The 25,430-nt window shown below is 36.3% G+C and overlaps 1 protein-coding gene across 4 annotated transcripts in view; it reads left to right on the forward strand.

Moving 5' to 3' along the window:
• Window positions 1-22,929, forward strand: part of LOC139969531 (ecdysone-induced protein 78C-like) — an 87,894-nt gene extending 64,965 nt beyond the window's left edge. For 3 of the 4 annotated variants that reach the window (XM_071974600.1, XM_071974601.1, XM_071974597.1), the window contains 4 exons: window positions 5,058-5,208; window positions 16,279-16,637; window positions 17,588-18,071; window positions 19,790-22,929. In XM_071974600.1, the coding sequence (XP_071830701.1) occupies window positions 5,058-5,208; window positions 16,279-16,637; window positions 17,588-18,071; window positions 19,790-20,049 (1,254 nt within the window). In that variant the 3' untranslated portion in view covers window positions 20,050-22,929. The remainder of the gene's footprint in view (window positions 1-5,057; window positions 5,209-16,278; window positions 16,638-17,587; window positions 18,072-19,789) is intronic. The other variant, XM_071974599.1, reaches the window with a different exon arrangement.
• Window positions 22,930-25,430: the final 2,501 nt, after the last annotated feature.

Below are 25,430 nucleotides of genomic sequence, written 5' to 3' on the forward strand. Positions count from 1 at the left end.
GAGGAGGGGAGAGAAACGGATCATCGTAGTCGTTGTCAAAGAAATAGCAAAAGCTTTGGTGGAATCTTGATTTATTGCCAATACGTTGCATGATCAATTCAGGGGCATGGTGGGGGGGGGGGGGTGGAGGGTGAGTTAGAAATAAGAGAAAATGGTGGATTGTGGGGATACTTTTAATCAGTGGATCATGAGTATATTACTAAAACTGAAGTAAATTTCAAATTTATATATGACATGGTATTATGCCACAGCATGGATGCCATAGTTAGGTATCTGTAGCAATTAGAAATAGAATTTAACCGACTAGAAGATTGGTAAACTAATTTTGGGAAGAGGAAACTTGTGGTGGGGGGGGGGGGGAAGGGTGGTCAGGGAAGGTTTCATTGAGTGGATATCATTAAGTCACGTTTGCAGATACGAAATTGAGGGTGGATATGTGTAGGGTTTGATTTGAAAGTGAATTTTATCAACTCAAGAACAAGATTGTATAGAGTAGTTTCCAAAATGATTACACTTGAAAAATTATAGCCAGTGGACATGTGTATCCATCCGTCTTATTATATGTGAAGATCTAGATATTCATGATGAAATTATAGCCAGTGGACATGTGTATCCATCCCTCTTATTATGTGGGAAGATCTATTCATGATGAAATTTAGGGAAACATTTTAGTGTTCCAAAATTCTTACACAACATTTTCGAAGGCTCTGTATCTTCTCCACTCATTGCATACTATATGTGTAGAGAACTGGTATACATCTTTTAAACTTATATAGCAATTTGTGTAGCATTTTGCGATGTGATACCATATAAATTAATTCCCTGACAATTTAGTGACAAGATCGTCTTGCTGACCAAGTTGTATTAAAGACTGTTCTTATGATATTGTTGTCACTACATGACACTCATGTTTCAGTTAAAAAATAAACGTCAAAAATCAAACCTCAATAAACCTAGCTACTATGTTTGCGTTGCGCACTGATGTACAGTGCTAGAAAACCTTATCTAGCCAATTTGACCATGCAGGGGTCAAAGTATTTACTCGATATCGATAAGACGTCGGAAATTTCATTTTAATTCCTACGTGAAAATATTTGTGTTGTGTACACTGCTCTGCGAGGCAGCCATAGCTGTTTATATTGAACCAAACTCTTCAAATATTAATATTTATACATACAGTATGCAAGTTCCACCTGGTTTGACGTGGGCAATAAGTTTAACACCAGCCCGAAGGTAGGGATGATAATGCTCAGATCTTTTGGGTGACACAGTGACATTACAATGTCCCATGCAGAGAACATTCATGAGAGCAGATGATAACCGTATACCTCTATACAGTGAATGCACATTGTAGATATCGGGCGTAGAATTTCAAAAATTTTAGCCACACATAAAAAGCAGCATGCCAGACTTGTTAAAAGAATCTATTTTATGCTTAAAAGACAAAAAAATCTGGCATTTTCTTGAATTAATACAGTAATAAGCAGCATGCCATCTACCGGCAGAAAGAAGCCAGTTCCTTTTTCTCTCTTCTACTGGCAAAACGGCAAATTATCCACCAGTTTGGCATTTTATTTTTACCAATAAATTTAGCCTGAATTTCCAGGCCTGGATTAACGGTTTTACATCCATTTTCAGATCAAAATCATTTTCGACGACGAAAATTCTTTTTGACCTGTGCCGTGACCTCATTATTTTCCGAGAACAATTTGCAGGCTTTAAACTATCTTATAATAAGACTGATTTGAACTGCAGTTAATGTTTGGAAACCATGTAACCCTTCTCAGCTCATCATCCATTATGTACGGAACCAAACGAATGAGTACAAATTAATACATTCTATCTTAAACCATCTCCTTCTTTTCATTTGGTTCATCTTTTTCTTAAATTGCTAGCTCCCTTTGTTTCAGGAGATTTGATTACCCATCGAAGTTTGATCCGTGGATAATTTTGGGTTGTCACGCCAGCCAGGCTCATTAGTCCCCAATTTACCACGGAGCTCTAACAAACCAACGGCAGAATCCTACCACATATTACCCCAATTACTCTTCTAGAAATAGTTTCCTACTAACCCCTGTCTTTATTCCGACGACTATGTTATACTTACAATACAATTGTATTATTACCCCCCTCTGGGGTTGACCAAGTAGTCCCATCCTAGCCAAATCTCTCCCCTACTGTTACTTTGTTTAAAGTTATAATCGTTAACATATGTCGCTGCCTCGGTATAGGGTAGCATTACGAGGGGGCGGGCACCTCGAGATTGTTGTCTCCGAGTCGCTTTCGAGATCATTAACCGGCGGAGAGATGTCATCGCTTTATCGATCAGGACCTTCTGACGGTTTCACGGGGTACTAGCACAGCTGCTGACAGTGCGAACTCAAAAACCTCTTTTATATTCTGACATGAATATGCATGTGTTTCTACCATGATATGAATATGCAGATGTAGGTCCTCTTACATCAGCCAGTTGGGACAATTTCCTATAATGCTAATACCTCTCTAAACTGTACTCCAATATCATGCTCTCAAAGCACTGGTATTGACAGAACAAACAGTTCCTAACCTTGATCTGATAGAAACATGATATTCATACTGCTCGTACTGACAATACGAGTGCTCTGAAGCAGGACATGACACTACAGTATAGAAACAATTGTCCCAACTCGGTGCTAATTATAGAGGAGAAGAACAGTTTATTCATGGGTGTTCGTACAATATTACATACGTCATCGTGTATCATAACAGTGTTACATTGGCTTTTGTTGGGGCACCGTAAAGTTGGGTCGGATTGAGTTATGTGTAATGCGTGAATGACTAGGAGGTACAGTACTAGGGGGGAGGGTGGGGGGGGTATAGACAGAAATAGAACAAGTGGGTATCCGGAGCAAAGTTTTGGGGCTGGTTCTCATCGCGATCTTTAATCTATACCCCCACCCCCGTTCATATTTATTTTAATAAAATTTAGTCTTTATTAAACACAGTTTGCAAATGATGTCAACCACACCAGAATGATGCATCATGTGAAGTGTTGTACATGTTAAAACATGGAGAAACAGTTACAAAAAAATGTAATAAAATAAAGAAATTGTGGGTTTTTTTTTGCAGGTGGTATGTGATTGTTTATAAATACTAATATGACAAAAGTTTCTGGGTCAATGAAATATTCAGGAGACAATGCAAATCAGTAATTAATCAATACTCGTGAATTACAGTAGTCATCAATCTTTGCCATCTGAGTAACACTAATTATATTAGGTAAACTTCATGTTGAATTTGTGAAAGTTACACAATTTTAATATTAATTATGTTATTTAAGTGTGCCAAATTGTGATTAAGGTAAGTTTTGCAAAATTTTCTACAATTAGCCTAATTAGACATCACTTTTTTTTTCCTGTTTCTTTTTTTTTGCATAGTTGTCAGTTTCTGGTAAACTATTTGACCCTTTTTTCACCTGTTGATTTCCAGAGGCAAATTTATGATTTTTTTTTTATAGTTTTTATGCTGGTGTTTATAGATATGATATTGTCCTTGAACCTCTCTGTGGAATGGAAAGCCTGTCAGTAGGTGCCACGATAGTTTCCCATTGGGTAGAAAACTGTCAGCTGTTGTTGGTGTTTTAAAAAAAATTACATATGATAAAAAAAGAGGAAATTTTGATAATAGATAGGAAAAATCGTATCTAGCAAGAATGCTGGGTTAAATCATATTATAATACTCAACTCTGTGTGGGGAGGAGATTTGGAGGAAGTGGAAAACCCATTTTTATACACAAATTTATAGGAGTATACACACTTCCAAGTGGGTGCGATGTGTCACATATTTGGAATAATAACCTCCCCAAAATATAAATAAATCAAAGACAAGAGTAAATTTAAATTTAAATGTCTTATGAAGAAGCTTTGAGGTAAATATTATCATAAGTTCCCTGTATTTGTTGAGCTATTTTACTATTGTTGTTTGAATCATACCCTGTACAGAAAGTACAAAAATGCCAGCAGAAAATTTTGAAATTTTTTATTTTCTTTCCTGAACTGATATTTTAATAAATTATATAGTGCGGCGATCATTAACGACTTTGTGTTCAAATTGATTATTCTTTTCTAAATTAATTCCTAAAATGAGCCAAAAAATTATCCCCACGTGTGAGATTGCTACTGTACTTTCACTTTAGCCTTGCACGTAATAGTGACTATTTTAGATGGTGTTAAACTAGCTAGAATAATATGCTGGATTATACAAAAGTTTATTCATTACACAGAGCTACATGTAGATGAGTGTGTTGCCACATTGTCCCATGTTTTAAATTGTAGAACCAATATACTTCGCTCCTCGCTTACCTGTCTCCTCACAACCTTAGTACCCGTTCTACTGTGCCTATAATGTCCATGGTATTCCTTTACCAATGTGCGCCTTCTATGACCAGCTCCCCGGTCATTGCCCCTCCTTCTCATTCTACAATTTTAAGTGCCTACACATATTGTGGTTTTTTTTCGATCAGAATTTTTCCTTCGGATTTAGTCCTTACGGTAGCAGAAGTTTCGGGAGTTTTTTCTTCCATCGGATTCTGGATATCTATTCACTTCAGCATACAGTATGTGAGATGTTTCCATGTCACTGTATACATATGATAGCCATCTGTACAGGTCTACAACTTAGCACTTCAACCATTACACCCTGGCACTGTTAAAGTAGGCCACATAACTTTAATGGTCATGAATATAGGGGTAGGTACCAGGGGTTGTGTGACAGATATTTATAAGCACATCTTACAGCCCAGTCATACATACCGGTACCAGCTTCTATCAAAACTGGTTGTCTTTTATCCCCAATAAATGATACCGCTTAGATCCAAAGTGGTCACATGATCGGGCCAAATATTGTTTGTATTTTGAATATGATATTGACTTTTTAAGTTAAATTTTAACAGTCCAAACATTCTCAAAAGTTTTATAGATGAAAAGTCCAATATAATTAAAAAACTCCCATTTTTGAAATTATATAATTTATGAAAAATGTTATTTTTTATTTTTTTATGTTTTGTCTTTATACTACAGGGTTTCTTCAGGAGAAGCAGCAAAAGAGACAAAGAGTACACATGTCGTCATGGGAACGGGCACTGTACAATAGGAAGGATGAACCGAAATCGCTGTCAGCACTGCCGTTACAAGAAATGTCTGGCTGTGGGGATGTCTCGTGATGGTAAAGGTTCTTGTACACCCCAGTTCTATTGTCTTCTTCTTCTACTTTATCTCTCTCTCTCTTATTCTTTGTTATCTCTGCTTTTTTGGTGGCGTAGCTTTATTACATAGTAAACCTAGACAACCCTCTCACACCTTAACCTAACACACGGGGGTTATCAGTATAGCACAAAAATATGCTAGATAGTCCAATTATGGTCAGTCAGGATCAGTCTCTAACCGGCATGTTACTGCCACCCATGGAGCTAAACATTGATGCTCTACGGTGCGATATTTTAGGTCTATATATCTAGACATAAATTTAAAACGGACCTTGATGTCTGGGAATTTGTGAATCGGATGGTCAGCGACTTTGAAGACCAGCTTTCAAGCAAATTGTCAGCAAAATTTTAGTATAAGTTTGACCGGCAATACTGATGACCTTTCTGTGTGTACCCATACATGTCTATAGGCCCGTTTGTTTACTTGAAGCAATGTTCTGTGTAGCTCTGGACGGGAATATTCTCTGCTTCAAGCTCACAACAGAAAGTTTGGAATCATCTTGAAATAGAATTGCTTGGATGTTTCCCATTACTCGGTGTGATTGGTCAATGTTTTACTTTGCCTTCATAGCCGAGCAATGATCTTGATGTTACCATATTGTCCACACCTACACAGTAACTGTAATCTGCATTTGATTGATAACCCCTCTGTATTAGTAGTAGTTACTTAGTACACTGCACGCTCCCCGATCATCTCCTTCCTTTAAGTAGGGATATTTGATGCAAACTAGACACAGCATCTATAGGTCTGTCTAATATCATAGCCAGAACATGCAGTGATGCTATTGTTGCCTCAGAAAAGTAAAATTGTTATAATAGCAGTCCACTGTAATAGCATCACTGTATCAGTGATGCTATTGCTGCCTCAGAAAAGAAGAAAATATGTTATAATAGCAGTCCATTGCTATAGCTATTATTCCCTCAGAATAGAAAAATGTAATACAACAGTACTCTACTGCAATAGCATCACTGTATGTCTAGCTATGTTCTTGCTGTATAGCATCACTGTATCACTGTTTCCCTCAGAAAAGAAAAGAAAATGTTATAATGGCAGTCCATTGCTATACCATCACTGCATCAGTGATGCTATTATTCCCTCAGAAAAGAAAAATGTTACAACAGTAGTCTACTACAATAGCATCACTGTAGCTCTAGCTATGTTCTTGCTGTATAGCATCACTGTATCAGTGATGCTATGGTTCCCTCAGAAAAGAACAAAAATGATATAATAGAAGTCCATTGCTATATAGCATCACTGTATCAGTGATGCTATTATTCCCTCAGAAAAGGAAACTGTTACAGTAGCAGTCTACTGCAATAGCATCACTGTAAGTTCTAGCTATAAATATGCTAGCTTTACGTTGCATCTATGAGCTCCATCTGTGGAGATTTAACTGCATAGTCTCACCGGTGGTGAATATTTTAAGTAGTATCTATGTTCTAACTATAAAAGAGGACTTATAATAACATCTGTGTTCTAAACAGCATAACATGAAGCTGTAGAAGGGATGAACTTGCTATATGAGTGAACTACTGTAAGCACTGTATACATAAAGGGATTACCGTACGTATGGCAAAGACCATCTAGATTTCAGATAACTCTTCATACAGTAGCATCTATAAACTGTGAAGCAGACAGCTTAAGATGGATTTGTGAGGAAAAATCCTTGTAGCATCGATCAAGTTGCTTAACTATGATATTACGACTGCAATTAACATGTATCTACATCTGTGGGAGAATGTCTGATTATAGTTCTTAGGAATTTAGCGAGGCGACCGACGTTTACATACCCTGTATACATTCCGTATCGCTTAAAGGTTAAAATATCTAGTTGCAACAATGATAACGGATAATGTATACTCTCATGGCATATTAAACAATCTAGCTCAAGTGATATATATGTGTCCGTCTGTGACATTCAATTCAAATTCATTCTCCTAAATGTGGGGAAACATTTGGGCCAGAGGGATGATGTAACCATTGCACATTTTGTAAGTGACTGAAATGGTTCATTTTGTCATGTAACAGGTTTTCCATATATTCCAAAGTAGCTCTTCGCGATATTTTGATGGACAATATTTCCAAACCGCCCTGTTAATACTCGCAACAATAGATATGCTATCCTAGAGGATTAAATCAAAGGAATCTTCATCAGTAACGAAGGTAAAAAGAATCGATTTCAGTCAATTAGTCTAATTTTAATTTGTAACTTGGAAATTATTTTGCCTTACTTTGCGACAGATATAATCACACATATATATATGTGTTTTTTTTTGTTGAAACCTCAGTTGAATATTTTCTCATTTTTGTGGACTGCACATCTTTTAAATGATCCTGTACAAAACTTGGCATTACCCCATTTTCTACTGAACTGCATCAATTATTATTATATATTACTATACAAATAGATCAAAATCAACTATAAAAGAGCAATTTTAAATGTACAAAAAAAAAAACAGGACAAATCCCAAAATTAATTGCTACAGATTTATCCAAGCTCAATTTAATAACCATTACCGCAACGCATTAGAAAATTGGTCTTCTTAATACGTTACTTGCCGTAAATTTCCAATGATTAGATTTGTGCGAGATATATGTAAAGATCTAATCTCTGCTTTCAGAGTTGAAACGGTAAAATGACGTTGCTTCACTGCAACGAGTGTGCCATATTTTAGAGTGATGCTAGTACCTGCTAAATTGCTTGAAAGGTTTGCAATGTAAAGGAGCTAACCATATAGTTGCGAGCCCAGATAATTAAGGCCTGGAAAAAAACAAAAAGCGATTCTTCACTTCACTGCGCAGATCCACAGCTAGTTGTCAATTATTTTTTGATATAGTATGTAAAAGTCTTTCTCAGAAAGAAAGAAAGAAAGAAAGAAAGAGATCTATTAAGAACTCGATACTATTTTGCAGTGGTTCCCTGTACGTCAATGGTAGCGAACCAACCATGGCATGTGATTTTCTTTTGATCCTTTTTGGTTCCTAGTCTTCATTGGCCAGGAATATTTTGGGACAGTATGTACATCGAGTAAACCTAAAGTTTGTCTGAACCGCGCTGGCAGCCAAATTAGTAGCATAACCAAAGAGGGAAGGGGCTTGGAGAGGGAGGGGACTTGGAGAGGGGGGCTTAGGGGATGTTCCAAGTCTTTTAAATGGGGAAATGTTTTTTTATAAATTTACACTATGGCCAAGGTTAGACTCTCCTCTTTCCCCCTCCCCCCCTCGATCATCCTACACACTAACTGCATATGGCAAGAAGAAAGGTTTGCATTGCTCCAACCAAGAAAAATATAAATGAATTCAGATTTATGGACATACTTGAATTCTAACTGACCCAGTCAAGTGATAGCAAATTTATATAATTTGACAAATTTGGATAAAAATCATTAATTTTAATACCTTTGTATGATAAAGTATACGTTTCGTAACCAGTCTCTTGTCATTCAAGTCACCTTCCAGTGATATATATACATATATATATATTATATACACGTAGCTAGCTTTTCCAGCTGAACTGGATTTAATGCACGCCTGGCCGATTCCATTCTTGTCGAGAGAAAAAAATGGCTTTCATTCACAAATGAGGTTTGACGTTCTGTTTATCCCCGCAGAAGGGTGATCTTGGGCGTCACAATAACCTTGAGAGCCCCATTTAATTTTTTTGGACAGTTTCAAAGATCTACGACAGTTCTACTACTACTACGTAGTAGGTACGATCAGTCTGTACACATCGATATATTTAAACAGTGTCTGTTTAATTGGTAAATTGCACACAGTGGTGGTGGCTGTACAGAGTACAATCTTAGGGTGTTGTATACATTAGTTCTAGACCTGCATGTCCATGGACATATATATTGCAATGTGAAAGAATTTTCACAGTCATTGCCATGGTGTGTTATACAAGAGATGGATAATATACAAAAGGATAATATACAAAAGTATCTCTTTTACAAACAAAGAAAATAATGGAAATGGAGAAAGGAAAATAAACAGCCCGATTGAAATTTTCAAGCTTCGAAATTTAACATTAATACAAATATGGCACTCCAAGGAAATTATACAACCAAAAAGTACCCCTGTATTTATTTGACATTATTATTTGTATTATTTGACATAGCTTGTTTGAAACAACAACCGTGGATAACGTTCTTTATATGCTGTTGCTTGAATGTCGATTGCCGAAAAACACTGTTATCGCAAAGTTTTATTCAAACTTAAGACATCGTACCCCGAAATTTGTTTCACCCAAAGTAGGAAGAATTTCGGCAAGAATATAATTTGAGGATTTGGTTCAATTCCCACCAATTTCATCGCCAAGATACTTTCATGTTAGAGTGCAGTAACCAGGAAATTGGATTTTTTTTTTTTTTTTTTTTTTTTTCTTTGAATGTTGATATTTTTACTCTTTTTTTTACTCTCTTTCAACCTTTAAGGCAAATTAATGAAGCTACACATTATAGATTTTTACGTTCTTTTTTATAATGATCATCAAAGTCATGGAAAACTTTATCAAGATAAAACTTTAAGAGATTTATTCCTACCAATGTGGTACTAACTTGAATCCGATTGTTTCTATATTAGTCTAACCCTCTACTGCTATGCAGCTACACTCTACAGTAATGCATGATGTATGTAATGGTGAGATCTTGCAACAGCTATATTCTCTGAGGAATCAACCCCATGAATTATTTTGTTATTTTTCTTGGCCCTTGTGATGATAGAGGAAATCATAAAATATAAACTGGCAAAGTTGCTCTTCTATGACAGATTTCAATATTCCCCAGTAGCCTAGAGATTATTGTTGACCCATATCAGCAGCCATTATGACCCCTGAAGGTAGGAAGGTTCATTTCTTTGACCTAGTTATGGTAACACATTGACCCATTTAGAGATTGACAGTGGCCGGTCGTTTCGGATATCTCTAGTAAAGCTATAAAACGGTGGATATTAAAACCATCCATCTTCATAGTTTCAATCTTGGGATCACTCCAGGTTTTTAGCTATGGAATTAATTCCATAGGGTTTGCATAGAGTTATCAAATATTAATGAATTTCATAAATTAAGCGATGAAAATTCCAAAATTGCCGAAACACTCGGGAGAGAAGGTTTTAAAGTCATTTCGTGATGCCGATATTTGGACGTGGCGAAAAGTGCAAACGCAGGTGATACCGACAAAATGAAACGGTTTTCATTGTTACAGGACTGAACAGGTTTTTTCCAAGGGAAGTTACTGACATTTTTTCATTTGGGTTATTGAGTGAAAAACAATTGTTGTGAACTGTGTTTAGATGTATTTGATATGGTAGTGAAAAGGAGGGCAGGGTGGGGGGAGGGGGGGGGAGGTTGGAGTTGAAAAGGGGATGTTGGGAGAAGGAGGGATTGGGAAAGAGAAACAAGAGGTAATTACAAGATATATAACTGCAAAATATTGTTTGTTTTTGAATGGAAAAGATTCTGTTTTTTTGCAGTTGCTTAGGGGAAATTACACTCAAGTTTTAGATCTGAAAAACCTTGAGGGCAGATTGGTAAAGTAATATAGTGATTCAAATCTTTCTCTCAGTGATTCTTACACAGTTGATGAAGGTTTTGAACTGGTGAAGACTTATCACAGGTTCACCAAAAATATCACTGGTTAGCCATTAAAATTTCACTTTCCCCACTGATAAGGGATAATCAAAGCATAGCAGGTGTCATACTTTGTGGTTTCTTGGTAACCAAAAAAAGTATTAGATTTGGTCTGGTGGGATACCTGACTGGACCAGCACAGCTAGTGGAGGGATGTGGCTTCACTTGTTGATGAGAAATAAAGGGAAAAGAAGGAACGAATTTTGGATGAAATTGTTATGGATGTGTGATGATATGTGTTTATATACAGTATAAAACTGAAGTGCATTGATCAGGAATGTGAATGCATGATGCTTTATGGGGGAAGGGCCAAGTTGATAGTTTAAATATTGTACGTTGCCTTGAATCTGCTAAATCTGCCATCAGAACAATTAACTTTTTAAGTAATTTATTCATAATTTAATTAAAGAAACAGTTTAAGAAATTACCTCAAGACAAAATTCCTCAATGTGAGGTAAAAAAAATTCCATGAAAATAGCAGTGTCAAAAGTCGTGGAATATTAAAACAGGGAATCGTTTTTAGCGTTCAAATTTTTTGTAGCATTTTTGAAGGCTCAGTTTTGGAGGGTTTTGAAGGCTCAGGTTTGAATTTTCTTAACATAATAAAATACTAGGGTTCCTGTCTGCAAAAATTGCTATACATCTTGACACTTGTATGATCAGCAATTTTACCTTCTTGCGGTTCGATACTGGATAAATTATTCCCTGGTCAGTTCCTCCCCCTCCTCCCCCCCCCCAATATACATACATTAACTGTGAGAGTTGCAACATTTTATGTAAGTATTGAAATTAGGAGTGGTAAACATTCAAAGTTGTTAATTCATTTAAGATCTTGTGGTTAGTTTGAGGAGTATCCAGATAGGCGTAAATTTTACTTGACATTGTCGAAAATATATAGAAAAGTTACAACTGGATGGATATTTCCGGTTGCTGACGTTGATTGCTATCTGAAAATGTTGGAAATTTTCTGCATCGTTTGATCAAAACCATATTCTCACGGTGCATCTTGTATACAGGGAGGATGTGAATTTCGAGTTCCAATTTCGAGTGACATTTTGTGAATGTATGTAGCAACAGCAGAATGAGTGATGTTGTAATGACCAATTCAGCTGAAGAAATGTTTTTATTTTTCCCCTTGATTGACAATATATTTAACTCACTTACTCATACCTGGCTCACGGTAAATATTTCTACCCCAAAGTTGCCATTTAATGGAATTCTAAAACTCAGAGAACGTACATGTTGACAGCTATTCTACCTAAAGCCAAACATTTCAAAGTTTAACACATTTCAAGGACCATCATATAATATCATCAAAAGGAATATAAAAGCTTTTGAGGGAACATTCATTCTGGTGACATCGCAGACCACCATCCACTGTCACCCACTCTATGGAAGAATGGAGGGTTTAACCTGTCAATTAATTTAAAATAGGTCAACTACTTTCAATCCACCATATCTGGATCTAGGTTAAAATTCTGAGCTTTTCTGCTAAGAGTGGAATTTTTTTTCTTTTCCATATCAGTGGCACATTGCCTGGCACGGGAAATATCCCTCTAAACGGATATATTACATTACAATGCAACCTGCTATTTTATGTAAGAATATTAGGTTAACTAAGGTGGGTAAAGGGTGGGATAAGGGGTGGGTTTGGGAGGCATTATGTAGAGTGATAAATTTGTGTTATCTGATAAATGTTTTGCTATAGATGCGGTGTAAATTGAAGGTAGCATGTTAATACATATTGTAGATATGACTGTTTTTGCAACACTAACTTACTTTTACCCAATATGGCCGCACAGCTTTTCGTTAACGCTGGCTTGGGAGTTGCTAATAATGTTATTGTCTTAATAACTAGATAGCCGAAAGCCAATTTGTTTCCCGTAAATCATTAATTGGTTAAGAATATCTTGAGATTGTGGCAATTTTTTTTTCCCCCCCCTGATGGCTGACGTCCGGGGCTCGCAATTTTTTTTGTTTTTAGCTATGGATTATGTAATTAACATTGATAAAGAAATGAAAAGTTAATGTCCTTGCTAGAGGCTGGAGAGCTGGTCACGCTAATAGATTATACTCTGGGGAAATTTTTGTTAATGGCTATAGAAAGCCAAATGGGCAATAATTACTTTAACATCTGCGATGGGAAAGGCCTACGGAATAATTAAGAAAAAATGAGAAGCCAGATACGTCTAAGGCTATAATAGAAAGGAGGAAAATTTTATCCATAAAGCAAGAGTAAAAGAAACAAAATATATATATATATTAGATGAGTTTGTTCCATGAGGAGGGAATCGAGCAATAAGGGAAGCTTTTGAAGAGGACGTGTAATTTGATATTGGTAATCAGGGAGGATTAAGTAGTCGGCCCTAAAAATAGAAGAACAAACCAGTCTATTAATTTCAACTTTTCATCTTCTGGAATTTTGGTAATGAGAGACAGAGGGAGAGAAATATGGAAGCATTCAAAGATAATTTTTTTTCTTGTGGTGATTTTTGAGGAATTTGTCAGTTTTGTTTTCCTGCGTTCAAAATGTCTGGTGGTCAGTGCTGCAAGCTGTTATTAGTTACATCATGATAGCAAATAGGAAGTACAGACAGTACTATTGGTAGCAGGGGAAAAAATTAATCCGGCTATCGCATATCAAAATGCTATACAAAATGGCCAAGTTGCTACACAAATGCAAAGATTTATCGCAAATTTTCTTTACAATTAATCATACTTTTCTTCTGTATTTTTTTGAGAAGTAAAGATTCTTAAATCTAAAACTGCCACACAAAATGTGAAATAAATCTCCCTGGATGGGTAACCCAGGTCTGAATTTTAATGCCTAGTGTGCATGAGGATTACAAAGAGTATTAAATACTTGCTTCATTGTGTGCATGATGTCTTATATACAGTAGTGCTAGATGTTGTAGGGGTTTCTTGTGATGCATTACCTCTTATAGTTAAGTTTGGTTGTTTCCTCCTATTTAAAACAGTTGTTTATTTTTTTTACTATGGTTACTTGACCTAAGTAGCCTCCCCGGTCTCCTATATGAGTATATGTTGTCTCATATACAGGAGTGCTATATGTAGTATAGGTTTCATGTGATGTAAACCTCTTGTAGTAAAGTTTGGTAGTTTTCTCCTAATTTTAAAACTTCAACTCTGTGAATTCTCCAATGCTATGATTTTCTTTTTGGTGAACATAGTTTGGTCAAATTCAGTTCAGTTTCGTTTTGTGAAGGGTCTCAATAGGACATGCAATTGTCCAGGAAATGAAATCTGCTTCAGAGTTTTGTTTTCAATGTGTACTCAAACTGCTCTTATCAGTTTTCACCCTCTGAGCTTGAAGGGTTAACAGGTTATCTTAAATGGTGCAAACTTTGCCTAAAGGGATCAGCAGGTTCTCAAATGGGCTTAAAATAGGCCATTTTCTCTGTGATTTATACTAGATGACATTTGCTTTGGCAGTAGGTTGTGAAATTATTTTACAGTGTATTTACAATATCAGGTAGAGCTCTCATTAATAACAAGTGTTAAAGGGAGGGTTGCAAGGTGCTAGCTCAAATTTGGTAAAAGAAAATGTCCTTTATACATACATCTATGTGTCTATATATTTCACATAGGAAGACAGTTCTTTCTGGATATTGACACATGTTGGAATAAGCATGCCATATACTGTAAAATCCTTACCAGTGAATTAATTGGTTAATGCCCACAAGTGAGTGCTACAAATAAGAGATGGAAATCTCTGATCTTTTCTGGTTCTCACATAATTCCTGGAAAAATGTTAACTCACTTGCTGTACATTAGTGAGATAGTTATTTGGAATCAGAAGCAAGTTATATGGCAAGGAATCACAAAGCCAACTTTCTTTGTGGTTAATGGTTATGTTAAAGTACTAGCTATGGTACTAGGCCTAAATAGTCCAATGGTAGTACATTATACACTCAAAGGTAGGACTATGATTCTAATCTTCTAGTAGAAAATTGTCATATAATGACTCATCAACTCCACAAATCGTGGATGGAAGTGTGTACATGGACAGTATTAATAAAAGTCCTAAGAAAGGAAGAATTTGTTCTGTATTCTAATGATAGAAAGTAGACAGAAGATATGATCCCAAGTTTTAACAAAACTAAAAAAATCCTTATTTGCAGGATAGAAAACGTATGTACAGAAGTGTTAAGAAAATGGGGCTCATTATGACTGCAATCAAACAAAACGAATCTGTTTAACAAAACTGAAAGCATTTCAAGGTGTTAGAAGTAAACCGAAGCATGTGAATTGAATTTGGCGGTGGTTTTTGGTGCTAAAACCACACAGGTGACAATGATGACGGCCACTGACTTGAACTGATTATGCTTCACTTCAGACATTGCTATATATTTGATATTATTTAAAGTTGAAAGTCTTTAAAGTCAATCTTCATCATTTGGTGATGAAGTTTTGGTTATAAAATTTTGAGGATTAAATCTACTTAACCAGATGCTGATTAAACTTTAATATAGGGAAACAATCTAAGAGAGCTTCTTCTTTATTAAGATCATTTTAAGTAGGAAGGCAAGATGTGGAAAAGCTGCAAAACCAAACCAAAATGTGCTTGTAAGTTTGATACCATGTCGAGAAGGTGATGAATGTGAGAGATAGGCAGGGGCATTGAGAAACGGATCGGTCCCTTAGGTCAATTATGTCGTCGGGGGCCCCATTCTGTAGCCATCCCAAAACTAAGAATACGCTATCTTCAATTCCATATTTTCCCAGGTCCCCCAGTTCACCCCAAACTTTGTGGGTGTAGCCGTCTTACCAACCTCCCCCCCCCCCTCGTCCGGCCTGGTGATAAAAAAATGGATATCCATCTCCTCTTTGTAAACTGCTAGTAGATGTGTTCTGCTCTTTTTGTCTGTTTTCGATCCAGTGATTTTGCGATGGAAGACATTGTATATAGTGTTTAAGTTTGTGATCAGTGTTATAATTGTCGACATAACACCTGATTTATTGAAAAGCTGTTCGTCATGTTGCTTTTGTTAACCTTTTGTGCTCTTTTGTGATGTAATTCTTAGGATGACTAGCCAAGTTTCTTCACAAATTTGAAGAGGAAAAAAAAAGAATGTGAAACATTTTGACATGTCTACTGCCATTATACATGTGGTTACAAATCTAGTATGGAAAAGTATGTGGGAGTGAACATATTCCAGAATTAAAATGTAACCATTACTTAATAAACTACTCAACAGAGTTAACTTCTTCTCTTTTTCACCAAATTTGTTTGGTGAAAAGAATTAATTTAGAGGGGGGGCTCGTAGTTTGATACATTGAAGACTTTTTTTAAATTAAAAGCGGATAAGGTTTGGTTAAAATGTTGATCAAACATAGACAACTACGTTAATGTTGGTTCCTCTTTTCTTTTTTCTTTGCTTATCACAGCAGTGAGATATGGCAGGGTACCACACAGGGGTAAGGTCAAGTCACCGACCACGCCGACAAATGGCATAGCGCCCTCAATGCCAGGCATGAGGAAAAAGAGCACGGACTCGGTGGAGAGTATGCGACCAGTGGACGTAGACGAGATGTATATGCCAGTACCACCCATGAACGGAACAAATTACAACTATGCCCCACCCTCATACCTTGTACCCCCACCCCAAGGGACTGGGGACACCCAACTTCAGATTAAGCAGGCTGAAATGTTTGACTTAGTCAGCACAGTCTCGTATGCATTCCGTATGACTTGTTACTACACGCCGGAAAATGCGCCGTTTCTCAGGGATTTCTCTTTTCCTCAGGTGAGAGATGTTTACCTCGTTTGAAAAATTTATAATAGCCCAAAGAACAAGTGTTTGCCATTTTAAATGGCAACTTTTTATGTTTTGTAAAGACTGTTTTTTTAATCTTTTTGTAAGCTTTAACAAAAGCTAGTACTCTTTTTCCATGACCTGATATTATAAAGTCATTCTTTTGATTGTAGACCTTGAATTAGTCTTCCAACTGGCAAACAATCCTACAGTTTATTTGATGTTTACTACCTTTCTGTTTGATTACCATCGGTTCTTTTTATATCATAGGAGAAACAAAAACTTCTGTTGAGACTTCCGTATTTAAGTAATGATGACTTTGTAAAGTGACCCATTTGTATAGACCAAAATGAACTGGAGGGGGGGGGGGGGGAAGGGGGGGGTTAATAAGTCTTGAAGAAAATGGCAAAATTCTTGGCATCTTTGTCAAGTTGCCGAATTGGTCATGGTTATTGAACACTCACGATGCAAGCGATGCATAGCACCTTTGATTGAATAACACCTATAGTTGAAGTGGTTATAACATTTTCATTTTGTAAGTATTTGAAATGTTTAGACCTCCTTTACAATTTAAGCAATTATACATATAAAACACCTAGATGGTAGCAGTAGTAGATATTGAGTACAGGACCTATGATATCAACAACTGCACTGTTCATAGTACCTGTAGTTTCATCATAATTACTTAGCAGCCATGTTTGCAACAGTTACACTATATTTATATACAGAATCAATGGTTGTGATGTTACTGTGTATATAGACCTATGGTTGCAGCAATTACACTGTGTGTATGATTAAATAGTACGTGTACCAACTATGGTTCCAATTAGTCTAAAGTGTACAGCACCCACAGTTGCAATCCTTCTTGTGTGTGTAACAAGTACCACTGCAATCGTTAGAAATGTGTAATTTCATATCGCTACTCATTTAATCTCTGACAGGATGATCCGAACTCTCCCTTTCAAAATGACATGGAAACCAGAGGGCGCCATCACTGGGTCCAACTGGCGGAGATAATGGACCATGCTGTCAGCGGCCAGGTGGAGTTTGCCAAAGCAATCCCGGGGTTTCGCAATCTTTCTCAGGACGACCAGCTTCTGCTGCTGAAGGGGAGTTTCTTTGAGATGTGGGTGATCCGGATATCGGGACTGGTGCAGACCCAGACGCAGAACGGCCACCACCACCACGGCAGTAACGGAGTGCAGCATCCCGTCCCACCACCAATGTCCAGCCCTCAGGGGGGCACCCTCCCTTCACCTATGGGTTCACCGGCGGTCTCGTTGCTATGGCAGCAGCTCATGCACGTTCTGGGGGCCGACATATACCACGCCATGAACAACTTTGCTCAGGAATTCAATTCATGGAATCTACTGGAGACAGAGATAGCATTGTACGCTGCCTGCTTGCTAGCGGCGCACGGAAACAGTTAAGTTTTGTCACCTCTTTGGGGAAAAGGGTGTTTTTCTTTCTGCTTTCTTTAATACTTTTTTATATGTACTTGTAGTATCATCATCTAATTATTCTGTGCTTGAAGCAAAAGGCAAGCAATAAAACTCAAGATGAACTTGTGGAGTTAGCTGCTGTTCTCTAGCTTGTAGAGTTTAGCTGTAGTCCTCTAACTTGGGGGGTGGCTGCCATTTTGTAGAGCTAGCTGCTGTTTATTTCATTAACTTTTTCCAATTCATAATTAATTCTGGAGAGTTCCTTCAGCAAATTTCCGGATGTAATTGTAACCACATGTACCACTCCCTTCATTGAGGGCCAGTTACAAATATTGCATAGCCAGAATAGTGGTAAGTTACAATGCATTGCAAGTATAGCTTTGAAGAAGATTAGTCGTCTCGTTTCAGGATAGGTTATTTAAAGTTTACCACCAAAAGGAATAACCTGCATTACACCTTCAATCCACGAACGCTGTTAATATGGATATTAAAAATTACGTGTTTTTTGGGGTTTTTTTTTAGGAGCTTAAACAGCAAATTGTAGCTTATCTATAGCTATCTATGGAAACCTCTCTAGTTATACCAAGTACCTTCTTAGACTGAGGGTCATGTAAAATATTTCTTTTCCAAAATGGTTATTAAAACATAATTTGCTTGATTCAACCATACCAGTCATGTTAGTTTTAAAAGGTATTGACCTTTTCAGTAACTGCGATTCAGTTTCAACTTCTGTGTCACCCTTTAATGTTTGATCAAAATGAGCTGCTCGTTTTCGGAGAAATGATCTCGTTTAAAATCCCTCCTAGTCGTGTGAGGTAAATCTTTGCTACTATAAATCCATGTTTGGGGTGAATCACAGTTCACTCGTGAACGTGAAACGGTGTAACCAACAGAAAACGTCATCAAAGATTTGTGACTGTAGGTTTGATTGCCTGTGTATAATACTGTAGATTTGAAAGGTTATTCACTGTGCACTGACTTAAAGATATTGATTGTCACTATTGAAGAAGTATTCCTCACTGCTTGGAAGAAGATAATTGAATAAAAAAATAAATAAAAAAGTAAAATGCAATATAGAATGAGAAATGTATTCAATTAAGTTCAGAAACAAAGATATTTTTTCAAAAGGAGATGTACAGTATATTAAACAACTCTACTTTTTAAGTGGGAAAGTTCTGCAAACAAATGCCAAATGTTTTTTTTTTAAATGAATAAAAAGATATAGTTTGTATCATGTTTTGACAGTTTTTTGAATATTTATAGATGCTTGATATTCATAAATACTGTGACAACTTTGAGTTTTGACTCAAAAACTAAAGCAAAGTAAACAAAATTTTGTTCCATAAAGCAGTACTTTGGTTTGCTACCCTTTACCCTTTGCTTATTTCCTTTTCATGTAGTCAATTTTTTTTATTGCTTTTTTATCAAAATGATTTTATTAACAAAAAACAAAAAGAAGGGTGGAATATGGGCATGTGATTGTAGCAACGAGTGTCAACGAACTGCTTGTAGATTCTGAGAAGGCACCGGATGGGTTTTTTGACATTTCCCAAGCGAGTAGCCCTCCAGGATGGGGATAATAATAATTGTTGCGTACCATGTTTGACATCTGAATTCATCTTGTATTCTTTCTTCCTCTGCCATTAGACAAATCTGTTGGTTTTCATTATCTAATCTCGTTTTTGTTTCTTTTCCATTTAGACATACCAGGTCTGAGTAACCCTGGTGCTGTTCTAGAGTTACAGGCTCAACTTATGGAGGCCCTGCGGGTACAGATCGAGGGCAACCATCGGGTAAACGCCGGGGGTCTCATCAACACCTTGTTTAACCGCATCCAAGATCTCAGGCACATCGGCGCCATGCACCGAGACTTTGTGGCGGGTTGCGCCCAGCGTTGGCCGGACCTCTGCGCCAGTCTGCCGGCTCTCTACAGCGAGATGATGGACATCGCCATGGTGTAGCACAACGCTATGACAAAGCTGATATCGTTACGTATCTACCTCTCCTTAATACAGGCTGAAATCAAGAAGGAAGAAAATGGCCTCCCGGCATTGTTTTTGGGGGGTCGTCGGTTTTGGTGTTCCACACGATGCTGGAATAGAGACAATAGTTGGTAGGAAAGCAGAGAGTAGAAGCGAAAGAAACAAGTGGGAATGTGGAGGGAAAATTCAAAGATTTGTCAAAATTTTCAGTTCGTCATTGTCACTTGCAGTTCCTGCTCAATGAGTTGCACGCTTCATACCAAAGAATATGATCCATTTTCATCAGAGATTTGCGCTTAATGAAAAGTGAAAAAAATGAATTCTACGAGATAACGTAGAAAAGGTGTCACCATCGAAAACCTTCATGCATTTTCATAGAGATGGTTTGACATTTTCTGATGCACGAGAAACAAAAGTTGCCTGGATCGAGACTTTTGCCCAGTGATATCAAAACCAACGAATCGATTTCACCGAGTCTGCGAAAAGAACTTTTCGTACTCTCGTATCTGGTCGGCGCTTCTCATTGTCAGTTGTGTCCATGAGCCGCCGCAACGTGAGGAAATAGAAAAAATGTTTGAAAAACCATCCTTGCCACAATTTTTGGAAATTGACAATAAAAGGCCAGTAGGTTAACAGTAATGCAATGGGTTGATCATTTTTTCACTCAAGAAGCAAAAAATATAATAATCATAGTATTTGATATGATGAACGAGAAAAATGTTAACCCTTTACATTGTGTTAATATAGCAAAATATGTCAGTACCTTTAATATACACAAAAAAAATGAGAAAAACTGACACTTAGCGTTTCAACGGCAGGGATCTAAAATCATTTTACTTCTTATCTTTTCATATTTTCCCTTTTATTTGTTGTTCTCTTTTAAATTTTTTTCCTTCTTTCCTTTCAAGATATCTATAGAAAGCAAGTTTCTGGTGCGTTTCAGAGGTTTATAATCTTTTTTTTTTTTGGTCTTTTCTATATCTTTTGTGCACACGACTACCTCCTTTATTATAGCACAGGAGTAAAAAAAAAGAAAAAATTATTTTAAAGAAATTAAACTTTTAACTCTTTGATCAATTTCGGAATAATAGTACCTCCAGAGAATTTGAATGATAAGAAAGGTATGAATTTGAATCGTTGTTGTTGACATCATACAAGTGAGTTTGGGAAAAACTTTCAAGTTAATGCCAACTTACCTGGTTTAAAAAGTAGAAAGGAGTGAAAAACCCAGGTAAACCTAGGATTTCTTATGGAGCCAAAGTGAGAAAAAAGAGGGCAAAAAAGTAGGCGTCCAGATTTTGACAAACGTTTTCATCTTGAGAGATGTATATGCCAGTAGCGGTCACTATATTCTTAGAGCATTTTAATATGGGTTTTCGTATCATGCAATGAAATTAACTAAATATGTTGGAATCTTTAGGGTAAGCCTAACTTAAATTTAATGATCCTTCCAATGCTACAAAATCAAGAGTTCGATGACATTTAAATCGGTTATATCTGTTGTCAGTTACAGACAATTATAACTGCAAATGATATAGACGAGAAAACGTAGGAAGTTTTTGCTTTAAATGTTATCAAAAATGCAAAGCGGGTTTTAACTTAGTGAGAGTCTATGATATATATGAACTATAGCCTGAACCTTAGATATCCAAATGTCTGTTTTTGAATTAAATCTCAGCTCAATAGGAATGTGGCTGATGAAGAAGCTATGTGCCACCTCCACCATCTCATATTGATTGGTTCTTATTTGGGAGCAAACTACACCCGTACCTTGTGTGGTGCATCCGCGAAAAAACCTGCACTGTTACGCTCAACCTGAACAAATGAAATGGTGGGGTTGTAATTGCTCATTATTATTATATGGCTAATTCTTTAGTCGCAGAGTAACCCTAACAGTGCAAGGGGTGTCTATTTATTTGACAAGATTTGTGTTTGATTGCTATTTAAGAAATAACAAGGACAATTTTAAACTTTTGTGAATTGTGCCGCAATCAATTTTTGCTTTTTAAAAGGATGATAATTAGAATTATTTTACCCATCAAGGGTGGGGATGGGAATGTCCCCTTTAATCATTGTTTAATGAAAACCTTATCTTTTGTCTGAATAAATGGATCAGAAAGACTCTGGAAATCTTTTAGAGATGACTTAATTTACGATTGGTAGTAAAATGCCAGCAGTTTTGTGCTTTGAGGTTTACAACTTAGCTTCTGAAAAAAAGTGTCTGATGTCATCGTGTACTGCCCAGTGGATCGACGTAGCATTACAACATTCTGATAAATCATGTCTTCAATTTGTTCATGAATATCCATTCTGGACCATTTCTTGCTAAAAAAACAAAATATTTGCCAACTTTTCAAAAAAAGAAATATTCTACAACTTTGCATACTTCTCTCACTCAGAGGACAAATGTGCTTCCTTGAAAAATCATGAACTCCATTAACAGCGGGCTGATTATTTTTATTATTATTGAAACACTTCTCGTTTTGAGTTTCTGTTTTGGTCATTTTCCATATTTCCCATAAATTGTAATTTACCCAAAAGAATACTGCTGAAATGAAAATCAACAGTTGTGTTGAATTCTTAATATTACTTTTATAGTTTGATGTTGCCCATTATGTCTCCAGTTAACATAGCTATATATGTACTTACACTCAACAGAGTAAAAGGTGTGTGTGTGGGGGGGGGGGGGGGTAGGAGTAGGGGTGGATAGAAAATGGAAGCTAAGATTAAACCAAGAAAGTAAACTGCCATTTCATTTACCTCATGTTGTACTATATACTGCTCTCTATGAACTACTGTTAACACAAACACTCCATTTCTTGTGCACAAAAAATTTTCTTCAGGGTTCTTTTTTTTTTTTTAAAGAAATTGCTAATGGAAAAAAAAAATAAAGGACAAATTTTAATTATAGTTTGCTATCAGTGGTGATAATGGTGTCTTGTTGCATTAAGCTTTGTAATTGGTCAGGGAATAGGACAAAACGCTCTCTGCTTAGAAATAGTTCTATCAAAATTTAGAGAGAAAAGGAAAATTTACAATGGAAAAAAATAAAAAATAAAAAAAATAAATTTAAGACTTTTCTTCCATTTCAGAACTGTACCTCATTTCTACAGGTATTTACTTTTCATAAAGAATACACTTCTTTTTATTCAATTGTTATTATTATTAATTTTTCTTAATCATTCAATTTCTTATAAGAAGGAACTGTATTTTGTAAGATATAGTGGAACCGGTTCTACCTCATGTCAGGATTGAAGAGTATGTGTTTCTTTTTCTTCTCTTTTTTTGTCCCCCGAATGGTTTCAAAATATTCCACATCTGGGGATGTTTTTTTTTCTTTCTTTTGCATATGAAAAGTTTGTGGTATTTTTTTTATGGGGGGGGGGAGTGGTTTGTTTAAGTATACCATGTGATTTGAAGTGACTGGTCATTAATGATCCCTGGCTTCCAATTTTTCAGTAGTAAATCTGTTGCTTTCTTGAGGCTTTTGTCCCAAAGAATTTTGGACAAAGAAAGGGATTACATGGTCAATTATCTTAAGTATCTTAAAAACAGAAATGGATTTATATACACTAAAATCATGATTATATTAATTGACGACAAATGATCGGTAATTTTGAATGAGGTAATGTTGTGTACTCACACCAGGCTGTATTTGAAAATGTCATCAACCATAATTTTCTGTAAAAAAGTTGCCCACTGTTATAGATTTAGTACCGGGGCGGGGGGGGGGGGGGGATTATGTACCAATGAGGTAAACCGTTAACCTAACAGTCTTTGGTTTAAACAATTTGTATGATATACTGACTTTCATCAAATAACTGAATGGATGTGCAATTTTGAACATACGTAAACATTTTTGTGGTTACAATTTATTCCTTGAGCATGCACTAATACCAGCCAGTTGGGACAATTTCCTAATGCTGAATACCTCTTGAAACTGTCCTCCCATAGTATGCTTCAAAGCACTCGTATTGACAGTACAAACAGTTCCTTACCTTGACCTGATGGAAACATGATATTCATACTGCTTGTACAGACAATACAAGTGCTCTGAAGCTGGATACGACAGTATAGAAGCAATTGTCCCAACTGGGTGACTAATACCATCATTATATTTTTTCTTGTTTTACAAGAAAAGTATGATTCAAGCATGTCACCTTATCTTAATTAAGAAGCCAATTAGCAAGTTAAAAGAGTCTTTTTTTGTAGAGCAGTTCTTGTTCTTTTCCGTAAAATGGCTTTGTTCTAGATTCCTTTCATTTTATTTCTGCAACTATCAAACTGCATACACCGCTGTATCTTGCGCCTACCATTCCCAGCATGCATCTGACCCGAACAAACCAGTTTAGGAAACGTAAAAAGAAGGCCGTGCAAAGGAAGAAAGGGAGGGCACCATCTCAACTAAGTCTGTATTATGGTAACCCATAGTTTCAAATCATTACTGCCATTTTAAATAATTAATATCCATGGTTATTTTCACTGCCCTCGCCCTATAAATTCTTATACAAGATCCTGCTTCACTAATGTCATTATGTTGGTTGATGTTGCATTACAGTATATGGCGGTGTCTCAAAACGTAGCTTATCAAATCTTACATTTTGAACAATCTTTATTCAAAGTTTTACAAATCTCTATGGCGCTCAGAAAATGCTACGATCGGTATTGTTAGAAATATTAACTTGATGGTCTTCGAAAAAAGTTCAAAAAAGAAAACAGGTCGCTGACAGTTTGAGTTGCAAATTATATTTGCATAGAAGGCAATCCAATATAAAATATAAAAACTGGTAGTACGAATGGTCCATTGCTGTAAGGGAATCTGAACAAAATTGGCAAGGGAGAAAGGAGATCAGATCTGTTTCTATTTTAGGACAAGAATCTGACGTATCTTTTTTCCCATATTTTTGCTCTTTTTGAGATATTTACTAGTTTACAACTTAGTATTGTTGTAGAAAAGAATTGGTGACTCTATCATGTAAAACCAATAAATTGTTAAATTGAGAAATTATTGTTACAGTTGGCAACCGCCAGTAAAGGGATGGAAACTTTATGTTGTACGGTTTGTTTAAATCTTTTTTATTATTATCTTATTCCAAAGCAGCTGGGTTTTTACCTTTAATTATTTTTTTTGTTTACCTCTCGAATAAAGTGTCCCCCTTTTGTTTTAAGTTTGTCTGAATTGTACCCTCTGTAGCTCCTCATTAATTAATACCAACAAAAGAGAATGTGGCTAGGCCTCTGTTTACTAACACACAAACAGAGCCACAACATCAGGTTATGATCATAGTTAACTTCAAATGGAATGTGGCTAGGCCTCTGTTTACTAACACACAAACAGAGCCACAAAATCAAAGTACATA

Source organism: Apostichopus japonicus, chromosome 7 (genome assembly GCF_037975245.1).
Source record: "Apostichopus japonicus isolate 1M-3 chromosome 7, ASM3797524v1, whole genome shotgun sequence".
Taxonomy (NCBI): Eukaryota; Metazoa; Echinodermata; class Holothuroidea; order Aspidochirotida; family Stichopodidae; genus Apostichopus; species Apostichopus japonicus.